The 20,061-nt window shown below is 38.2% G+C and overlaps 2 protein-coding genes across 4 annotated transcripts in view; one reads left to right on the top strand and one right to left on the bottom strand.

The window, feature by feature from the left end:
• Positions 1 to 470: 470 nt before the first annotated feature.
• LOC139141495 (uncharacterized) lies at positions 471 to 3,993 on the top strand. 2 transcript variants are annotated; one of them, XM_070711093.1, is made up of 3 exons: positions 471 to 581; positions 1,636 to 1,694; positions 2,426 to 3,993. In XM_070711093.1, exons 2-3 carry the CDS (start codon positions 1,674 to 1,676, stop codon positions 2,846 to 2,848), a joined length of 444 nt encoding a protein of 147 aa, XP_070567194.1. In that variant the 5' UTR covers positions 471 to 581; positions 1,636 to 1,673; the 3' UTR covers positions 2,849 to 3,993. The 2 variants fall into 2 exon arrangements, with proteins under 2 accessions (XP_070567194.1, XP_070567193.1); XM_070711092.1 differs by lacking the exon at positions 471 to 581 and having other exon boundaries at positions 1,611 to 1,694; positions 2,426 to 2,901.
• Positions 3,994 to 12,043: 8,050 nt separating this feature from the next.
• The window catches only part of LOC139142742 (death-associated protein kinase 1-like), a 31,543-nt gene continuing 23,525 nt past the window's right edge, over positions 12,044 to 20,061 (bottom strand). For both annotated transcript variants that reach the window (XM_070712852.1, XM_070712853.1), the window contains 7 exons: positions 18,854 to 18,896; positions 17,915 to 18,166; positions 17,293 to 17,532; positions 16,409 to 16,602; positions 15,759 to 15,891; positions 14,974 to 15,137; positions 12,044 to 14,552 (listed from right to left, as the gene is read on the bottom strand). In XM_070712852.1, the coding sequence (XP_070568953.1) occupies positions 12,729 to 14,552; positions 14,974 to 15,137; positions 15,759 to 15,891; positions 16,409 to 16,602; positions 17,293 to 17,532; positions 17,915 to 18,166; positions 18,854 to 18,896 (2,850 nt within the window). In that variant the 3' untranslated portion in view covers positions 12,044 to 12,728. The remainder of the gene's footprint in view (positions 14,553 to 14,973; positions 15,138 to 15,758; positions 15,892 to 16,408; positions 16,603 to 17,292; positions 17,533 to 17,914; positions 18,167 to 18,853; positions 18,897 to 20,061) is intronic.

The following is a 20,061-nucleotide window of genomic DNA, read 5'->3' as shown; positions in this document are numbered from 1 at the left end:
TCCTTTTAGTTAACGTGTTAGTCCAGAGCAGTGCTGACCCAGAACCTACATAAACAGACTGAGCCAGCCTAGCAGAAATTAAAGAGAAAATAAGTAACGACTGAATGGAATACTGTGTGTCCTTTGAAGATATTCAGGTCAGATTATTTAATTTATTATCATAGAGGACTAATTCAATTAGCAACAGAGTCACAACTGGGTAGTTTTCGTCAGAAGATGTCACCATTGCAGTACGCAGAAATGGCACCTATACAAGTCTTTATTTGAAATATTTCTCATTTTGTTTGAGTATGTTATCGGGCATCGTGCCTGCTGTTTCGTCGAGTAAATAAATGTTCCATTACATTATTCCTGTTTTCGAAACTGCTTCATAAGCACGCCGACGGATGAAAAACTCACAGGTACACTCAGAAGAAGCCCTAGGTGGCACATGCGCAAAAACATGATAGGCTGATGCGTCACACAGGGGCAAAGTCTGAAGTGCGTACATGTTCGCAGTAGCATTATAAATATCGATTCGGACTAATTAACATACAACTAAAAGCGAAAGAAGGGTTGAATACACCATTGGCCATATTGAGGTAAGACGAGATCTGTTGAAAATAACTGTTGTATTTAATCGCAACAAGTTGTCTATCGAATAGATTGACACGACTTTGTTCGCTGAGAGGATTTTCGCATTGTGCTGCTAAAAGCTTTCCCCCAAGGTATCTCGGCAATGCTATAGCTTACAGGCGGTTCTAAAACATATGAACTATAGCTGAACTAGTCTTAAATATTGCTAGGTACCGATTACCTGAGATCATACACAACGACATACCTTGGCGAATTTATTATACACTGAACCTGATAATCTGATTGAATACAGGTTTAAAGGGGCAGTCCTCAATCCCTGGTTCTTGCATTAGTTATGGTTGACATTAAGTATTCACATGGTGTTAGCCCTTTGTTTTCCTTTTAAATTATTATGAAGTTTGTCAAATTATTTTAGATAAAGCTGATAAGAACTTGCTTCGAAAACTCCTGATTGTAAACTGATCTTATGATTGAAGTGGCTGCATAGCCGTTATTTTCAAAACGTTCTACCTTCAAAGAAAAGCCCACCTGACAACAGAAAAATCGTTTATCGTGTAGGCTGATACAATATATAGCGTTATTTATACGGTAGTAAACAGGACGGAGGTCAGAAAAGTAGGCCGGAATATTGACATACGACATGCCATTATGACTTCACAGTGACCATGCGATGTAACACAGATTTGAGCCGTTCAGAAGTTTGCCTATAAAGGTCACTGACAAAAGGAAAGAAAGACGATAAAGTTTTTGATGTGGAAAACTACTGAATTTTTATGTGATCTGTAGAATTGCTGGACGAAGGCGCAGCAATTACGTTTTCTTTTTGGTTGTTACAGTCAAATTGGGGCCAAATAAATGTAAAAAGTTTACATTTCGGAAAAAGAATTGGTGCAAATTAATGTTCAGAGTTGCATGGGCTGCATTGGGAGAGTAATTACACACAATAATAGATTTATTTACGAGGCTAAGTCATCGAACCGGAAGTCATGATCAGTTTCCCTTGAAAGTCATCGAATGCGTTATTGAAGAGCAGAATTTCAATATCGTGCTTGTTTCCAGGACAACAAAGAATCAACTTCATTGACAGTGTGTAGAAAATGGGAGGCATTTACTCAAACGTAAGTAACTTAATTTGGCTACAAACTCGAATAATTTTAACCGTCTATGCTATCGAAGTTAATATAGAATGGATTTGGTTGGTTGGGTTTTGATGCCTAGGTTAGTAACTCGATAGTTTGGTATTCATGTTTATTCTTATGTTCACGAAAGCATGTGTACGTATGTCATGTTCGTATGATGTTAGAGTATAATGCACCTCGGGGACAGATATTCAGATTCTCTCACTTTTACAATGTCAGATCGTTTGGTCTATCACTTGCGGGGGTCATTTTAAAGCTTATGGAGTGACATGATTAAGTTTTAACCGACTAAGATTTTTGAAAATCGGGAATTGTTTTGTTGCTCTTGACGATAACACCGGGATAGTGTTCGTTTTGATTTTCAAAAATCAGTAAATAATGGGTAATTTGTTTCTCCAGTACAAATTTCACATGGTGACCGACCGTTTTGATTTTGAACGGTTGATAGTTTGCTTGAGGGAAGTCGGGGCAAAAGTTACAGCCCTACATTTTCAAAGCAAGAACTTATTTCCCCCTGTGATCACCCTCGTGTTCTTTACTCACCTGAGTCACTATTTTGAATCGAGGTTCACTGCCTGAGCTTTTGAAAACAACAATCTGAGCGTTCCCTTAGTTGGAATTTTTTGGAATATATTTAATGCGTTCCTCACTTTCCTTTTAACAAACATATAAGCCATTTTTGTCTTTTTCTGTTTTGTTTTGTGCTGTAGGAGCCAATGGAGGTGGCAGGCGCTGTTTGCTCCAAATGCGGCGAAGATCTTCCACAAATTAGGGGTTGGCGTGACATTAAAATTAAAAAGATCTACGGTAAATGGACGCATGAGTTTCTCGGCGGGATGTACTACCGGGAGAAGATTCCCACAGCTAAACATGTCTGCAAGACGTGCTTCTGGACTCCGGAACACATTTTGAAAAAGCGTGAACAAGAAGCCGCCGAAAGAGCTCGAGCAAAGGCCGAAGAAGACAAAGCCGAGACTATGAGACTCCAGGCGAAAGCCGAAGCCGCGAAAGCCGAGGCCTTAAAGGCAACAGCCGAACTTATGAAAGCCAAATCTTTATCTGACATCAATACAAAAGAAAATGTCAATGAATCTCTTATTCGTCACGACAAACATATCATTGATATAGAATGAGATCTGATTCACTGTAAGTGTGGGTCATATAGTTGTGATGCAATTAGCAAAAATACCCCGTTCTCGAAGCTGCCTCCTTTAAAAGCATTCGCGTAGGCGGCCTGTTCTCGTTAAATGGGGATGGTGATAAACGTTCATATCTCCACACATGTGAAATTATGACTTCAACTTTCAATTTTAGGATAATTAATTACTGGTATATGTTGGAGAAGACAAGTATAAATTATTTTGCATGTGTAGAATTTGTATACTTGAATGTATGCTAAATCTGCAAAGCAAGTGTATTTACTTGAATTTCATGCGAAAAAAACTGGGACCTTCGACCAATATGGGAACTTGTGGGCTCCAGCGAAAATATTTTGGTTTAGAGAGCTAAAGATCGCCCTCACATGGCAAAGTACTGCATATGCTCTGAGAGGGACAACACTATCTGACGCTTCCTCCGCGTCTCAATTTACATATCTGTAGGAGTGTAAAACTGTTTTATCTCATATCCGATGAATTGCTTTTTACCTAAATATCTTGTAGAGCAAATTTAACACCCTTAGCTTTTTTATTTAATTAAGGTTTACTTACGAATTGGGACTTTTCATCCTAACATTGACCTGCTTGGCGGCTGTATGTTGAGAAAAGGTTCATTATCTATATACTTGAAAATATGCTAAATCTGCGAAGGAAGGAAGGAAGTTTATTTATTTTAGTTTGAAGAGAAAACGGCGAAATTCGGCCAGTGTGGGAACTTTTTCGCTAAGGCGGATATTTTTGGTTTGGTGTGTCCAAGATCGCCCTCACGTCACCAGTACTGCATCTGCTTTGATAGGAGCAACATTATCTGACGCTTCCTCCGCGTCTCAATTTTTACATCTAGGTGTATAAAACTGTTTTATCACATTTCCGATTACTTCGTACCTAAATGTCTTGTAGAAAGAATTTGACACCCTTAGGTTTTATTGTATTAAAGTTTGCCTAAGTTTTGAGGTTTTTCATCCAAACATTGAGTTTCAAGGCGGCTGTATGTTGAGAAAAAGTCCATTATATACTTGAATATAAGCTGAATCTGTAAAGAAAATTTACTTACTTGAATTTGAAGAGAGAACATGGGAAAGCTCGGCCAATGTGGTAACTTTGTGAGCTCCGGCTGATTTGAATGCAGTGGCGTGCCTAACAACGCCCTCACACGGCCGAGGTCTTAACTAGCCAAAGTCAATATCGTATACATTACAACATTAGAATAGCTTAATATATCTACTTGTATAAACAACTCTGGTTCCGATTTACAGACCGATGCACAAATGTTATATGAACAGTATGTGGACTAAAAATCAAGGCACATCTGTGTATGCAGCGCAAATGCCAACAGTATGTAACAAACTGGAATAACAAACAACAAATGAGTGTCGTTCAATTTTATTGGCCATGAAATACTCACTGGTAGTTGGTTTACAATACTGTAGTTCATAGAAAGTTTCAAATTTGTTAATTAAAAGGTAATTCTAACTTTGTAAACTATTTAAAACACTGACACTGTTTCTGACAGTAAATTACGGTAGTTAACTTGCACATCATTTGTGTGTCAATTTGAATAATAGTTTATGTAGGTCATTTCCCCCACACTCATCATGACCTGAGTTCAATTAGTCTAGAACATTCCCAAGGTCACTGCCCTTGATGACCTCACAACCTTGAATTCAATTAGTCATGTTTGGAATGTTCTGGAAAGTTGATTAGTTGTGTAAGGGAGATAATTTTAGAACAGTAATTAGCATGTCAATAAAAGTTCTAGATTGTTCTTACATGCCTTTATAAAAGGGACGTGCACAGCTTCCAGTCAGACTTTTGGGATCGTGTCTCTTGTGTGTTACTAAACTCCAGCAGTAGTCATTCTCAAGACTTTTCAAGACCTTCACTGTCAACGCTGGATTTATACTGTGGACTTTGTGCAGCTTCAAGCCTGCAAGCCAAAGGACTGTTCATTCATCCGACTGACTGTTACAACTCTGAGACTGGAGCTTTGCCGTCCCAGCTGAGATAAGTAGTCTGTACACTTTTAAAGCTTGTACTCTATCCCTGACTTAGCAATTAGTTTTATTTTCGTAATAAATTTTGTTTAAACGTTAACTGCTGAGTTCACCCTTTTGTTCGTTTTCTCTGCACATAACAAAATTGGGGGCTCGTCCGGGAGACGAATATTTTGAGCCGTTTGACAACATTTTGACAGCCTTTTCAAAACTACTGTATACTGTGAACTCAGCGAAATTTAATCATGGCGGAATTCAAACCAGACGAATTTATGGATGACCTTGATCAGGACACATTTAATTCCCTCAGAAAAGACAACCTCATAGCACTGGCAAATTTCCTTAAAGTAGAAGTTAAAAGATCTATGCGCAAGAGGGAAATACAGTACCGTATTGCCAAACATCTAGTTGATTTAGGCCAATTTGAGGAATCCACCCTGAAAGATTATGAGCCCGAGTCTACCTCTGAACTCAGAAAATTAGAATTAGAAATGCAGACAAATTTGGAGATCAAGAAACTAGAATTACAAATGAGAGAGAAAGAATTACAAATGGAAGAAAGACAGAGAGAAAAGGAGAGAGAATTGGAAGAACATCGACTACAGTTAGAAATGAGACGTTTAGAGCTTAGAAAGTCAGGAAAATTCTTCCCTTCAGACAGTTTTGACATCACTAAGCATTTCAGGTTAGTTCCCCCTTTCCAAGAAAAGGATGTTGATAAATATTTCCTTCATTTTGAGAAAATTGCTCAGAGTCTGGATTGGCCTAAGGAGTCCTGGTCTATGCTTTTGCAGAGTGCTTTGGTGGGTAAAGCCAGAGAAATTTACATTCAGTTGTCAGTAGAGCAGGCTTCAGATTATGATTCTGTGAAGGAATTAATCTCAAGGGCTATGAGTTGGTGCCTGAAGCTTACCGTCAGAAATTTAGGGATTGTGAGAAGGTGAAGGATCAAACTTATGTTGAATTTGCTCGAACAAAAGAACAACTGTTTGATCGTTGGTGCTCTTCCGAAAAGGTCAGTCAGAATTATGACAAATTACGACAGCTTGTTTTGATTGAAGAATTTAAGAGGTGCATTCGGAGTGACATCAAGACGTTTATCAATGAACAAAAGGCAGATACATTGGAGGTTGCTGCACGTTTGGCCGATGATTATTCATTGACCCACAAATCTTCATTTCTCAGCAAACCATCCCAGTCCTTTCCATACAGAAACAATGCAGGTAAATTTAACTCCTCCTTTTCATCCAAGAATTTCTCAAAGGAAAGTAGGAAATCAAATGACAACAGTTCACAAAATTTAAGTAACACTCCCACATCATCAGATCCAAGTCTCAATCTCCTTCTGACAAACAGTTCGGTACACTTTCTTGTAATTATTGTAAGAAAGACGGCCATTTAATGTCAGAGTGTTTCAAATTGAAAAGAAAACGTGAAGGTCAAAGTGGTCAAAGTGGATCTAAGCCCACCGGCTTTATTTCTTCATCAACTCAATTAGAGTCTAATAATGTGTGCAACACATTTTCTGAGGTTAAACCCCTCTCATCCCCAATTAATGAGGTCAAGGTCAATTCTTCTCAAGATAGCATTATGGGTATTTTCGAACCATTTATTCATGATGGTTTTATATCACTTTCTAGTGATTTCTCTTCCGCTACCCCTGTCAAAATTTTAAGAGATACCGGGGCGTCCCAGTCTCTTTTGTTGGCAGATACCCTGCCGTTTTCTGAAAAGTCATTTTCAGGTTCTAAAGTTCTTATTAAGGGGTAGATTGTAATGACTACATTCCTGTTCCTCTCCATAATGTCTATTTGTCTTCGGACTTTGTTTCTGGACCTGTGGCTTTAGGTATTAGGCCTTTTTTGCCTTTGAAGGGATTCACCTTCTTCTTGGAAACGACCTTGCTGGGGACAAGGTCATTACTAATCCACTTGTGACTGATAATCCTACTTTAGATCAGGATCCAGAGCCAATTGAACAAGAGATACCGATTTATTTCCTTCATGTGCCATTACTCGAGCCATGTCAAAGAAAACTTCCGAGAATCAAAATACTCTCAAAAATAATGTCACAGATGTTGACTTAAATGACACCTTTCTCAGTCAGGTGTTTGACACGGATCATTCCGTTATCCCTCGTGGATTTGAAACTTCCAGTAAAACTTCTGCTGACCAAAGTCAGACATTTTCTAGATCAAATCTCATTGCAGAACAACACAAAGACCCAGATATTTTGTCTTTGTTTGACAGGGTAGATGATGAAGGTAAAACTTCAGATAGCTCTGTTTCCTATTATACAAAGTCTGGTATTCTCATGCGTAAATGGAGACCTCCAGATGTTTTGGTTGATGACGATTGGGCTATAAAACATCAAATTGTGGTTCCAAAGCCCTACCATGCTGAAATATTGCGCCTAGCCCATGAAACCCCCTGGGCTGGTCACTTAGGAGTCAGGAAAACTTATCATAAAATTCTCAGTCACTTTTATTGGCCTAATCTCAGGCAGGATGTAGCACATTTCTGTAAAACTTGTCACACATGTCAAATGGTAGGAAGCCAAATCAGACCATTCCAAAGGCCCCTTTACAGCCAATTCCTGCATTTCAAGAACCATTTAGTAGGATACTAATAGACTGTGTTGGGCCCCTACCAAAAACAAGATCAGGAAATGAGTACATGTTGACAATTATGTGTACATCAACTCGGTTCCCGAAGCCATACCACTGAGAAATATAAAGACAAAGACTATAGTGAGAGCTTTAGTCAAATTTTTCACTTTATCTGGCCTCCCTAAATGTGTCCAGTCCAATCAAGGCTCCAACTTTATGTCTGGAATTTTTCAACAAGTAATGGATCAGCTAGGCATTAAACAGTATAGGTCATCCGCCTATCATCCAGAAAGTCAGGTGCTCTTGAGCGATTTCATCAAACTTTGAAAACTATGATTAGGACTTATTGTTTTGACACAGAGAAGCTGTGGGACGAAGGAAATCATTTTCTGCTCTTTGCTGTTAGAGAGTCAATTCAGGAGTCTCATGGTTTCAGCCCGTTTGAGGTTGTATTTAGACACAGAGTTTGTGGCCCACTCAAATTTTTCAAAGAGAAAATCCCATCAGATGATAATGATTTTCTGAATATTTTACAAGATGTTTCATATTTTGGTACAAGTCATTCTAAGGCATGTGAATCAGCCAGAGAAAAGCTTGAGTCATCTCAGCAGTCAATGAAAACCAAATATGATAAAAGCACCTCAAAACGGAAGTTTGAACCAGGTCAAAAGGTTCTTGTTCTACTTCCAATTCCTGGCAAACCACTCCATGCTCGTTACTTTGGGCCTTACCTAATTGATAAGAAATTGAGTGATTTAAATTACATCATAATAACACCTGACAGGCGAAAACAAAAACAGCTATGTCACATAAATATGCTTAAGCCATATTTGGATAGGGATAATCCTACTATAACTCAGCCTGTCAGTGCAGTCAGTTCAAACCATTATGAAGATAGTGATACTGAAACTGACTTGAGTGAAAATACTCTAAACTCAAAGCTGGGCTCGGTCAAGCTTCAGAACTCAGAAATCCTGGAGAAGCTGGAATCTACAAAGTTGGCACACCTCCAGCCAGAACAACAACAACAGGTAAAAGAACTGCTCCACGAATATAAACACCTGTTTCAAGATGTTCCAACGAGGACAAACGTCATCTATCACGACGTTGATGTTGGGGACAGTAAGCCTGTAAAACAACATCCATACAGACTGAATCCAACAAAAGCGAAATATCTCCAGGAAGAAGTCAAATACCTGCTGGACAATGACTTTATTGAACCCAGTAAAAGTAACTGGAGTTCGCCGTGCATACTTGTTCCCAAATCAGACCACAGTTATCGTATGTGCACGGACTTTAGGAAGGTCAACACTTTAACAAAGACAGACACTTTCCCAATCCCGAGGATTGATGACTGCATCGACCGAGTGGGAAAAGCCAAGTATGTGACGAAATTTGACCTACTGAAGGGATTTTGGCAAGTCCCTCTGACGGATCGTGCTCGTGAAATATCCGCCTTTGTTACACCGACGGATTGTTCCAGTACAAGGTGATGCCATTCGGAATGAAGAACTCTCCGGCAACGTTCCAACGGATGATCAACGACGTCATATCCGGGCTAGACGGGTGTGCAGCTTACGTTGACGACGTAGTCCTGTATAGTGACACCTGGGAGGAACACATCAAGCTCATGCGAAAGTTCTTTGAGAGACTGAGCAAAGCAATGTTGACTGTCAACCTTGCCAAATCTGAGTTTGGTTGGGCAAGGGTAACTTACCTCGGACATACTGTAGGACAGGGTGAGGTAAAACCTGTTGATGCCAAAATCAGTGCCATTTCAAGTTTTCCCATACCAAACTGCAAACGACAACTGATGCGCTTTCTCGGTATGGCTGGTTACTACAGAAAATTCTGTCCAAATTTCTCCACAATTACTGAGCCTTTGACTAACTTACTTAAAAAGAAAGTAAAGTTTGTTTGGTCAGAGCAATGCCAACAGGCATTTGATACACTTAAAGCCATACTGCAAAGTGCCCCAGTGTTGTCTGCACCAGATTTCATTTTGCCATTCAAATTAGCTGTAGATGCTAGTGATACGGCTGCTGGTGCTGTTTTATTGCAAGAGGATAGTCATGGTATAGATCATCCTGTTTGCTATTTTTCACGCAAATTTAACAAATCCCAGAGAAACTACTCTACAATCGAAAAAGAGTGTTTATCTTTGATATTAGCTTTACAGCATTTTGAAGTTTATGTTACTTCTTCAAATCAGCCAATAGTGGTTTATATTGATCACAACCCTCTTGTTTTTCTGCAGAAATTTAAAGGCAAAAATCAGAGATTGCTAAGATGGAGTTTAATGTTACAGGAGTTTAATCTTGACATTAGACATATCAAAGGCAGAGACAATTTAATTGCAGACTGTCTCTCCGTATTTAGAAATTATTGTTGTTCACTTTCAAGAAATTTTATTGTTGTTCACTTTCAAGAAATTTTACTTTAGAGTAAAACAAAATTTGAGTACTTAAATCCTTTTCAAGATTACATTTGTAAAAGAAAGATTTTTCTTTGAAAAATTTTCTTTTTTGAAGAGGGGGTGTGTTATGTAGGTCATTTCCCCCACACTCATCATGACCTGAGTTCAATTAGTCTAGAACATTCCCAAGGTCACTGCCCTTGATGACCTCACAACCTTGAATTCAATTAGTCATGTTTGGAATGTTCTGGAAAGTTGATTAGTTGTGTAAGGGAGATAATTTTAGAACAGTAATTAGCATGTCAATAAAAGTTCTAGATTGTTCTTACATGCCTTTATAAAAGGGACGTGCACAGCTTCCAGTCAGACTTTTGGGATCGTGTCTCTTGTGTGTTACTAAACTCCAGCAGTAGTCATTCTCAAGACTTTTCAAGACCTTCACTGTCAACGCTGGATTTATACTGTGGACTTTGTACAGCTTCAAGCCTGCAAGCCAAAGGACTGTTCATTCATCCGACTGACTGTTACAACTCTGAGACTGGAGCTTTGCCGTCCCAGCTGAGATAAGTAGTCTGTACACTTTTAAAGCTTGTACTCTATCCCTGACTTAGCAATTAGTTTTATTTTTGTAATAAATTTGGTTTAAACGTTAACTGCTGAGTTCACCCTTTTGTTCGTTTTCTCTGCACATAATAATAGCTTTAGAATGGTGACAGTTTATCAACCAGCTTTAAATGGCCAGGTAATTGCCTGTATCTTCCTACAAATCATGCCTGTTGTACAAATGGTTGAAATTTAAAATGCTTGTCCCTAATGCCTTGAAAACAGGTCAACAATCATTCATTCATAGCCATGGGTTTGGGCCAAACCATTGTATTGAAAGGGTAAATGCTTCATTTCTTTGGTGATTCACATAATTTTATCATTTCAGTTCATCAATCAATGGGGTTTCCAATAATCTTAAATACGTTAAAACAGACTTCTCAGGGTCCAGTGAAGACAAATTAATCTTTGATAATGAGAATTTTAATGAAAGCATAATACTATCACTGTCAGTAAGATATTGCACATCTTGTTCTTGAAGTATAAACGGTATTGCACAGCGATTTTCCAACATACAATACAGCTTTCAAAAAACAAGCAATTTTGTTCACAATCATTTACATCATTTAGTAAGTATAATTATTCACCAAATGGGCTGAATTTTCAATCAATAGACATAACATGACATAGAGTGTATGCTATTGTTAAAAAGTTCATTTTTTTGCCTGATATTCACATATGCAGAACTAAACAGCTGCTGTTATCATCAATGGTGACCTTGACAACCAAATGACCTCACACTCGCAGTTATTCGTCAATCTAAAATGGTCATTAATTTTGTCTCTTTTAATGTTAAACTTCTTTAATAAATTGCAAAGATTTTACAAACTGTAAAAGCTAAGGAAAAAAATGTAAAAACTTTCCATGTAAAAATTATCTCCAAACATACAAATATTAACCTGCATTGTTCAATTTGTTTAGCTCTGAAAGTTACGTTTTTTTCACAATACATTTGACATACATATAAAACAGAATATCTGCCACTTAAAATAAATATAAAACTATCAAACACTTTACAAATAGGACAAGTATAAGGCAGAACTTGTTATATCATGAAAAAATAAATGCATATTTGAACCTTTGTACACCCAGTACTGAACAGTTACTGCTGTGGACCGAAATCAATCTTTCAGCTGCTCTTGGAAGTTGTTGCAATCACCGTCCGTGTTGCAATATTGCAAATAGTTTACTAACACAAGCATGAGAAACACAAACAAATGCTCCTTTGGAAATAAAACTGTCAGAAGTATGTTGTTCCTGTAGACTTCTTAGCATTGTAACTTCAACCTGTTCACCCCCCCTTTTCCCAGTAAACAGGTCCACACTTACCATTGATCACAATGGCTTCAGGCCAAACCATGGTGGTGAAAGGGGTGAGGAAGACTCAACTTTTAATGATGTTTTACTGGTCTATAGAAGCCTGTGGAGTAAACTGTGTTCTTGTTCTGAAAGTAAAAATTTTTTGGGTTTTTTTTTCCTTTTGACACACAGCAGATATTGAATTTCAAATACTGGTACATTGAGAACAATGCGCAATTTTTTTGAATTCAGAAATTGGCAAAATGACTCCTGACTTTCATTCTTGATCATAACAGAAAATGGTTCAAAGTTGCACGAGGGATCTCATTGCAGAAATTATTGACCATAACTGAAGTGACTGCAAATTCAATGCATTAAATATAATAAATAAGTACAACATGCAAATAGGAAGAAATGAAAACACTGAAGCCATGGTGAAGGATTGTGACTGAAAAGCACAATTTATATCTTTGTGCTCTTTTTTTGGCAGTATCGTGTATCAACTAACTATGAAATGTCTTCTTCAACTGTTCACCCAAATTCCCGGTAAACAGGTCCATAATGACCATTAATAGCAATGGGTTTGGAACAAACCATGGTTGTGAAGGGGTGAAATCAAGCCTGAAGTCGGAAAAATGTTAATGCGGAGTCTCAATGAGTCTTCACTGTATATTGTTGGGAGGGTTGCTGTTTGTTGGAACAGCATGTACCTGGTAAACACCTGCATCTGTATAACGATGTTCAACATCACAGTGCCATTATTTGTCCTGTCAGCACACAGGGCAGAATCACTCACTCAGCATATTTAAAGGTGCCAATCAATACAACTGACATCTTAAGTAATGCAAAAGTGATGACAGCAACTTTAACCTTTAACCTTTTGAACCCTCTTCAGAGAGAATATCCACATGATGTCATAGGTCAGCGTTCAAATGATTAAAACTCAAAGCTGTATTCAATATGGAAGCCCTCAAATAACTCCTTCAAAACATCGTGCCTATCAAGCTTTATCAATGCTTCAACAACTCTGGCTACTGTTGAGTTAGGGCGACTTTCATAGGATTTCAGTAGTTCTATGGTAGGATGTTTTCCTTGGTGAAAGGCAATTGTAAACTGACTGATTTCCAGATTGCTGTAGTTGAGCTCTGACGCCAGTACTCTGTAGTCAGCCAGAAGTCTGTGTGAGGTATCATCCAAGTACATGGCCATTTTCCACCTTGCAGAAAATGGTACATGTTTAAAGCTGCCATGCATTGCAAACTGACGAAAGTCTTGGACGGATAATTTGTCTTTGATAAATTGCACACGATTACTCTCTTGGAACAATCCGACTATTTCAGTATCCGATGTCGGAGTTTTTGTTAGTTCATCTCCAGCTGCCACTGCTGTGTCATCAGTGAACCATCTCTTCACTTGCTCAGTGCTGATTCGCTGGCGACATTTGCATCTCAACGTTTCCTTCTTTACAATTTCACTGGAAACTCTCATGTACTCATACCGACAAAGGTTGCCGGCAGACCTTGGACACTTTACACAGACTTGAAACGACAGGCCGGGCACCCACTGACCTATCAAGTCCTTCAACTTCTTACTGATGCTCCATCGGACGGAGCAGCACCAACTGGGACTTGGTTTCATAGAACTCCGATGCTCATTCTCTAGTGGACTATACACGACATTCACAGTGATATCACTATCCACTTTCCTGAGCACAAAATCATGGCTTTCATCCAGCATAAACACACTACAGTTTTTGTACAATTGAGCATTCTGAGGCCATATCCTGAGACACTGGGCGACCAAGCGATGGTGGAGTCCATTCGGAAGAAACCCGTTACGGAAGTGAAAATACAGTGGAAACTGGCAGGAGATGGTGTTCTCTGGAAATAGATTTTCAGTGTCTATTTCAGTTTTGAGAAGTGATGGCACAAAGTACTTTTGTACATGCTCACTTGTTGCATCTTCAGTTGAGTTTATACATGTAGCATCTTGGTGTTCTGCTACGCTCCTGGAAACAATCTCAGCATTTTCCTCTTCTCTACCTTCTTCCTCTTCATCATCATCATCATCATCATCATCTTCGTATTTGACACAGGGACATATCAGGTCAAATTTCTCCATAATATCCAGAAGGACATCTCGCTGACTGTTCAGATTCAGAGCATCCCACACTGAGTCAACCAACTGAATGTGCAAAATTCCCTCCTTATCAAGTTTATCCCAGTACTGACGACACCGTGGATCCTGGCATTGGTATTGTTTGACAGTGATGATGCTTTTGAAGACATCAATCAGCCACTGGGGATCCAGAATGACTAGGTTTTCTAAGCGTGGCTCATTGAAGTAGATAATATCTCCCAAATCGTGATAAAACTGTAAAATTACTTTTACATCATCGATGTCTTTAATCATGATGCTTCTCGCAATCTCTTCCACTTCTTTCAAACTCATAAACTTCACTCCCTCATCTTTCAACTTGTTCACCTTCTCTTCCAACCTCAGCCACTTGATGGGCATCTCCTCTCCCATCCAGCTCTGTTGCCTGGCGACATTATACAGCTGTCGCTGTAGCGACGACAGTTGGGGATCATTATCTCCTGTCCTGGCTTTACAGGAGTTGTCAACGACAAACTGTTCGGCAAGGACATGCTCGTGGGCAGCTTGGACGTGTTCGCCTAGATACTTTCTGACATCTGTCAAAAATTCTTTGCTCATCCTTTCTTGCTCATCTGCCCTTTCTGATTCCGATAATTCTGCATCCTGAAACATCAATGTGAAAATGTAAATTAGTTTCAAGTAATCAGCATTAATTGTAAATTACATGGGAAGAGATGCATAACTCTTTAACTCTAACCCTGCCAGGCAGTACCAATTCCCTTTCTCCTGTAAGTAAGTAGCACTAAGCCAAGTCAATACATATTTTCATCTACTCGGCATGGTGTGTTACAGGCAGGTTTTGTTGGTAAAAATTGTGTTCACGTTACATATCTTTTCAGGGGCCTTTAAATTTTCAAGTCTTTGCTAAAATGCAACATACAAGACATGTTTGCCCCATCAGGGGTTTTAGCCAATGTGACCAGATGGTGACATATGAACTTGGTAGGATAAAGGTCAAACTTTGAGTGCAGGAAAAGGATACTGTATAGCTTAACTATATGAGTTCTTGAGAATGATACCATACCTGCACTAGCTTGTCTTTGTGGGTTGCAACAAGAAAGACAGCTGGTGAAGCTGCCTGTGACTTGTTTTGTGCTGAACTCACTCCTGAAATATCACCGCTGTCAAGAGGTTTTCTTGGTGCAGAGACGCTGGCATGGATGGAGTTCAACCAAAAGTGGATGTAGTCTGAATGACAATGTTGACAGAATATAGACAAGTCTGTTACTTGCATCAAAGTGAATTAATGACAATGACTGATAAATCCCCAAAAAAGTCATTAAAAATTTTTGGAGACAGTGTATCAGTAATTAACCAAATATTTTCTAAATTATTCTTGTCATTGTTGTTTTATTTATCAAGGGTTCAAATTCATCACGTCAATTAAATTTGAACTTATGCTTTAGGTTAAAGATTTGACTAACCCTGAAAAATACTGAACATACTGTAGGACTTTGTACATAGTCAGAGTCAGGAAAATACATCACATCCCCATTTCTCTAATGCTCAACTGCTCTGTCAGCCATTCCTCACATCAACATACCCTACTTTACACACACACACACACACACACACACACACACACATACACACACACTCTTCTCTCTCTCTCTCTCCCTCTCCCTCTCTCTCTCTCTCTCTCTCTCTCTCATATAAATATATACACACATTATATACCCTTTCCGAAAGTTTTGTCAAGTTTGTATATTTAGTTGGTTTGTTAAATCTCCTAGGATCTCCTTTCGTATGGTAAATTTGTTTAAGTTTTGAAAAGCGGGCGTGTAATTCATAACACTGGGATGGATTTACCTTTGACCTTTGAAGTCGTTTGTTCGGTATGTATTTCATGTACACCATGTCTCATTTCCGGTGACACAGAAGAGTCTAGTGGTTGGGTTGCATCAAGTACAAGTATGTAAATCGCTCTGTTTGTCAAAAACACCTGAAATCACACAAATTGATTTCAATTTTATACAAACAATCCTATCATAATAACATTTGTCACAGCCAAAATTAGACCTTCTTAGTGGTTGAAAACAGACATATTCACACATTTACAACGTGTAATTTCCACTCAAACAAACTGTGACACAATACTTCTGCAGTGGGTAATAGTATAACCAGAAAATGATTCATGATGTGTTGGTATATTCCCGCTTTGCATTAGAAGAAATCATATCGTGGAAACTGAAAACAATATCCAGAAATTTAACAAAGAATACTTTATAAACAAACTATTTGAAGACTGAAGCATCATAAATTCAGACTTTTTGCTGTGCTAAAGGTAGGATTCATCTCTTCAGCATGTCCATCCAACTGTTGTAAAAATATGAGGAACATGACCTTTTCTACTGGCATATTCTGAAGGACTAAATCTCTGAAACACGACATATATTTGACGTTTTCTTGCACAAATTCCCATTTCTATTTCAAAAATTGAAATTTATCAAGAAAGATACCTGGTGTGTTGTGTAGAAGACACTCTGACCACCAAAATCCCAGAATGACAGGGTGATCTCTGGTTCACTATCCAAATCCTCTTCATCAACATCAAGGGCGCCCTCTACGGCCAACTGCTCTATCATCTCAGCTATCTCATCTGGCAGTTCCTCAGTTTTGGGAGATTCACGAATGCCAAGTGATGATGTTGGTTCTGCAAATAAGAGTGAAAATTTCATAATCAAACAATGATTTTACAATGTTTCTGACCTCTATGTAAATGACAGAGGTATGCTGCGTACAGTTCAAAAAAATAATTCAACATCATCCAACAGTGCTACAAAACCTGCAGTCACTTGTCATGAAACACAAAATTATTCTAAAAATCTTTTCTTTGGACGAGGCTCAATTTCCATGGTAAACATAAAATGTACCTAAGATTTGGTTCTTTAATTATCTAATCCAGTATGGCCATAATGACTATACAAACTGAGCAAAATTAGACTACAAATTGACAGCCAATCACTGTACAGAAGTTGAAAATTATACAATGTAGGAGAAAAAAGAGTTAGACTATCTGAAATAATGTTCTATTTTATTTTTTACCTGATATATTATGCAATACAGGCAAGTGTCACTATATAGCAGTCACACCAAAACTGAGCAAATGATTCTACAATTATCAACCTGATCATGATACAAAATTTGATTATCATGAAAAGAGAAAGAAGAATATCTCAAGAAAATTTCATTCACAATTTATTTTATAAATACAATACAAGAGAAATCATTCATTACCACAAATTTTCTGTCGAGTAATGTGCTATTCTACTTTGCTGGTTTTGACCAACTATTCAAAGAAAAATTGTTTATGAAATCATCTTTGACCAACACGGCTACTTGCCTTTATGAAGAGGGGAAGAAATGTCTGCTGTTTCAAGGAAACCTTCATCTTCAGAGCTACAGACGTCGTACTCTTGTTCTGGCTCCAAGTCTTCTCTCTGGTCCCGCTCCTCCTCCATTTTCTGACCTTCTTCACCAGAAATTGGCTCAGCTGAAGAGTCATTCCTCAAAGCAGCTGCCACTAGCCTTGCCACAGTGCTATTGAAAGTGTTGCCAGAGAGGGCGCTGTTGCTGGTGTCATCTGTTCAGAGACAATGAAAAGCGTCTATCAATTTTCCGGACAATGATAGTTACTTTGCTACATACACTGCAAAGATGTTTGAACCTAAACATCAATATTGTTTGGGAGGTGGTGTGAATGCACACATTGGCTGTGTCGTATATGAAATTTATCACTTTTCAAGCCTTTAATCATACCAAAGTACAATATGCAACAATATACTATTTACTTAGTCAAAAGGCTATACTTCAGGTAGAGGTGCATTCACCAACTCATTGAGCTGGCCAGCATTGCATGTCCACCAGTCAAAATTGACAGAATCGGTCATCACATTGAATGAGGCTTATCCTCATGAACAGCACAACATACCACATGACATGATGTAAGAACATCTGTAACTTACCAGCTGATGCTGTTGATTTCCACTCCTTGATATCAACAACACATGCTGACGGATCAGTTTCAATTCCATTAGTGCTGGGTTCATCACATTGGAACTCCTCGCCTCGTAGACACTTTGCCAGGCTGGTTTTACCAACTCCTTGCTGTCCTACAAACATCACTCTGGCACGGTAGACCTTCTTCCTCCCTTCAGTGCAGGCCTTCTCATAAATTCTTCTGACCTTTGGACCTCTGAGGTCAATTTCCCTGGGTACTAGAATGACCATCAGGAGAAGTCCATCATAAATGACAAATATTACTCATTCTGACAAAAAATACAATGCTAAGGACAAAAAAATTGGTCCTTGACATTCAGCAAAAGTGATGCGGCAACACTGTTTTCTTCTTCTTTTTTTCTTCCTTATTCCTAACAAAACTGGTTTGGCACTATTGATGCAACAGTTATTGTCTTTTATCACTGGCTGCATAATACTTCCATTTTCTTTTTAGCATTTTTTGACAAGGATAGCTGTACTGATCAGTATGTGAACCCCCCCCCCTCCCAAAAAAAAAAGAAGTGACGCGCAGGCTCTCGACAGCGGTGACCAGAAACGATCTTTTTTTGGCCTAACAAAGAATACACTTTCAGTCTTACCATAATTCAAATTATTAAGCTATTATTGATGAAAGACTCCATAGGTGTTTGACAGAAATATAAGCTGACCAAACTTGACTCACATCATTGTAATCTTAAATACCTGTACAACAGCAGGTGTTAACACAACATAATGAAAACACCCAAAACAGGTAAACCAAGACACTTATTATTCACTGGTACTAGCTTTTAATTTCAATTTTCGCACTGTACTCTCTATGTTTTAGGTACACATCACATACATTCCAAAATGTACAAAACATGTACAATTAACACCACAGTGATGAATGTAAAATCCAAACTTACCAACTTTTCTGTGCTCTGGCTCATCTTTGTCAACATCTTTTGTCTGTGGAAAGTGGAGAATGCGACACAAATATAATTTGTAACAACGGTAGTTTCTTTGTCTGATCATGGACATCACAACCAAAGACATTTTCAGATCACTTTCTAAATATCATATTATGTTCATCATCACTAAAATCTGGCAAATAGTCGCATATTTATATATTGATAATTTCTGTGCAGTTTATTTATCTTTCATCATGCAAATTGTGATGAAAATTCACCAGAAGCAATATCTGAAATAAAAAAAGAATGTGACAATGGGCTTACTCATGAATAAAATATCACATTCTGACTACAACAGAGTTTTATGCAAAACAGACGCTGAAGAAATCACGTTATAGCAGCACAAACAAATACATGTTGATAAGCATTGCATTGAAGAATACGTATATTTCCTCAAGATTTCAACATGCAGTTTGTTTGTACTGCAGCCTACCCAGTATTTGAATTCCAGGTTTCAACTACTCAGCAGATACTCCTCTGATATTTGATGGTGCAAATTTTGTCAACAAGGGACTTAATGAAGACTTCTTTGTGTAGAGGACAAGAGTCAATCATAATTTCTTAGTTTGTAAGCCAAAAACATGATTTGACCCCTGAGGACTGGGTCAAAGGTGTAAGGTAACTCAACACGTGATTTCAGTATGATAACAATTTTTTTTTTATATTTGTTCTGCAGTATTGAGGAATATTTAAACAAAAATAATTCCCAAATCATTATTTTATGGACAAGACAGTAGGAGTTAATGTAATGGCTAAAATTGCCATGGCATTGCAAAGTAGAAACAATAGTTAACAACAACACAGCAAGAAAACTACAGGGAGATTTCAGTATATGCCTGTAACAGTGTCTAAGAAATAACCTCTGATACAGGACCTGTAATACAGGAATGTATACAGTGATGTAATTTCTGAGTGTATCCAGTGCTGTGACCACATGACTGAAATACTGGTGTACAAACAGTGGTGTGTCAGTGTTGAATTTACAGGACCTGTTACAAGGTCTGAAAATTTGTCAGATTTCAGGGGTGTATATTTTCAGAAAAATGGGCTAATTTTGATGACAGAAATGAATACAAGCATAATTGTGTGCACATTGAAAAAAATTATTGATTACAGATCTGTATTCACAAATTTCAGGCCCTGTTACATCACTGTGTCTACAG

The sequence above is a fragment of the Ptychodera flava genome, chromosome 10 (assembly GCF_041260155.1).
Source record: "Ptychodera flava strain L36383 chromosome 10, AS_Pfla_20210202, whole genome shotgun sequence".
In the NCBI taxonomy this organism is placed as follows: Eukaryota; Metazoa; Hemichordata; class Enteropneusta; family Ptychoderidae; genus Ptychodera; species Ptychodera flava.
The sequence above is the reverse complement of the archived record's forward strand: the minus strand, read 5'-3'. Positions and strand labels throughout refer to the sequence as shown.

Bases quoted from the DNA above. Each gene is read 5' to 3' on its own strand.
- LOC139141495 (XM_070711093.1), top strand. From the start codon at position 1,674: ATGGGAGGCATTTACTCAAAC. The intron at 1,695-2,425 runs GTAAGTAACTTA...TTTGTGCTGTAG, and splicing joins TGGGAGGCATTTACTCAAAC to GAGCCAATGGAGGTGGCAGG.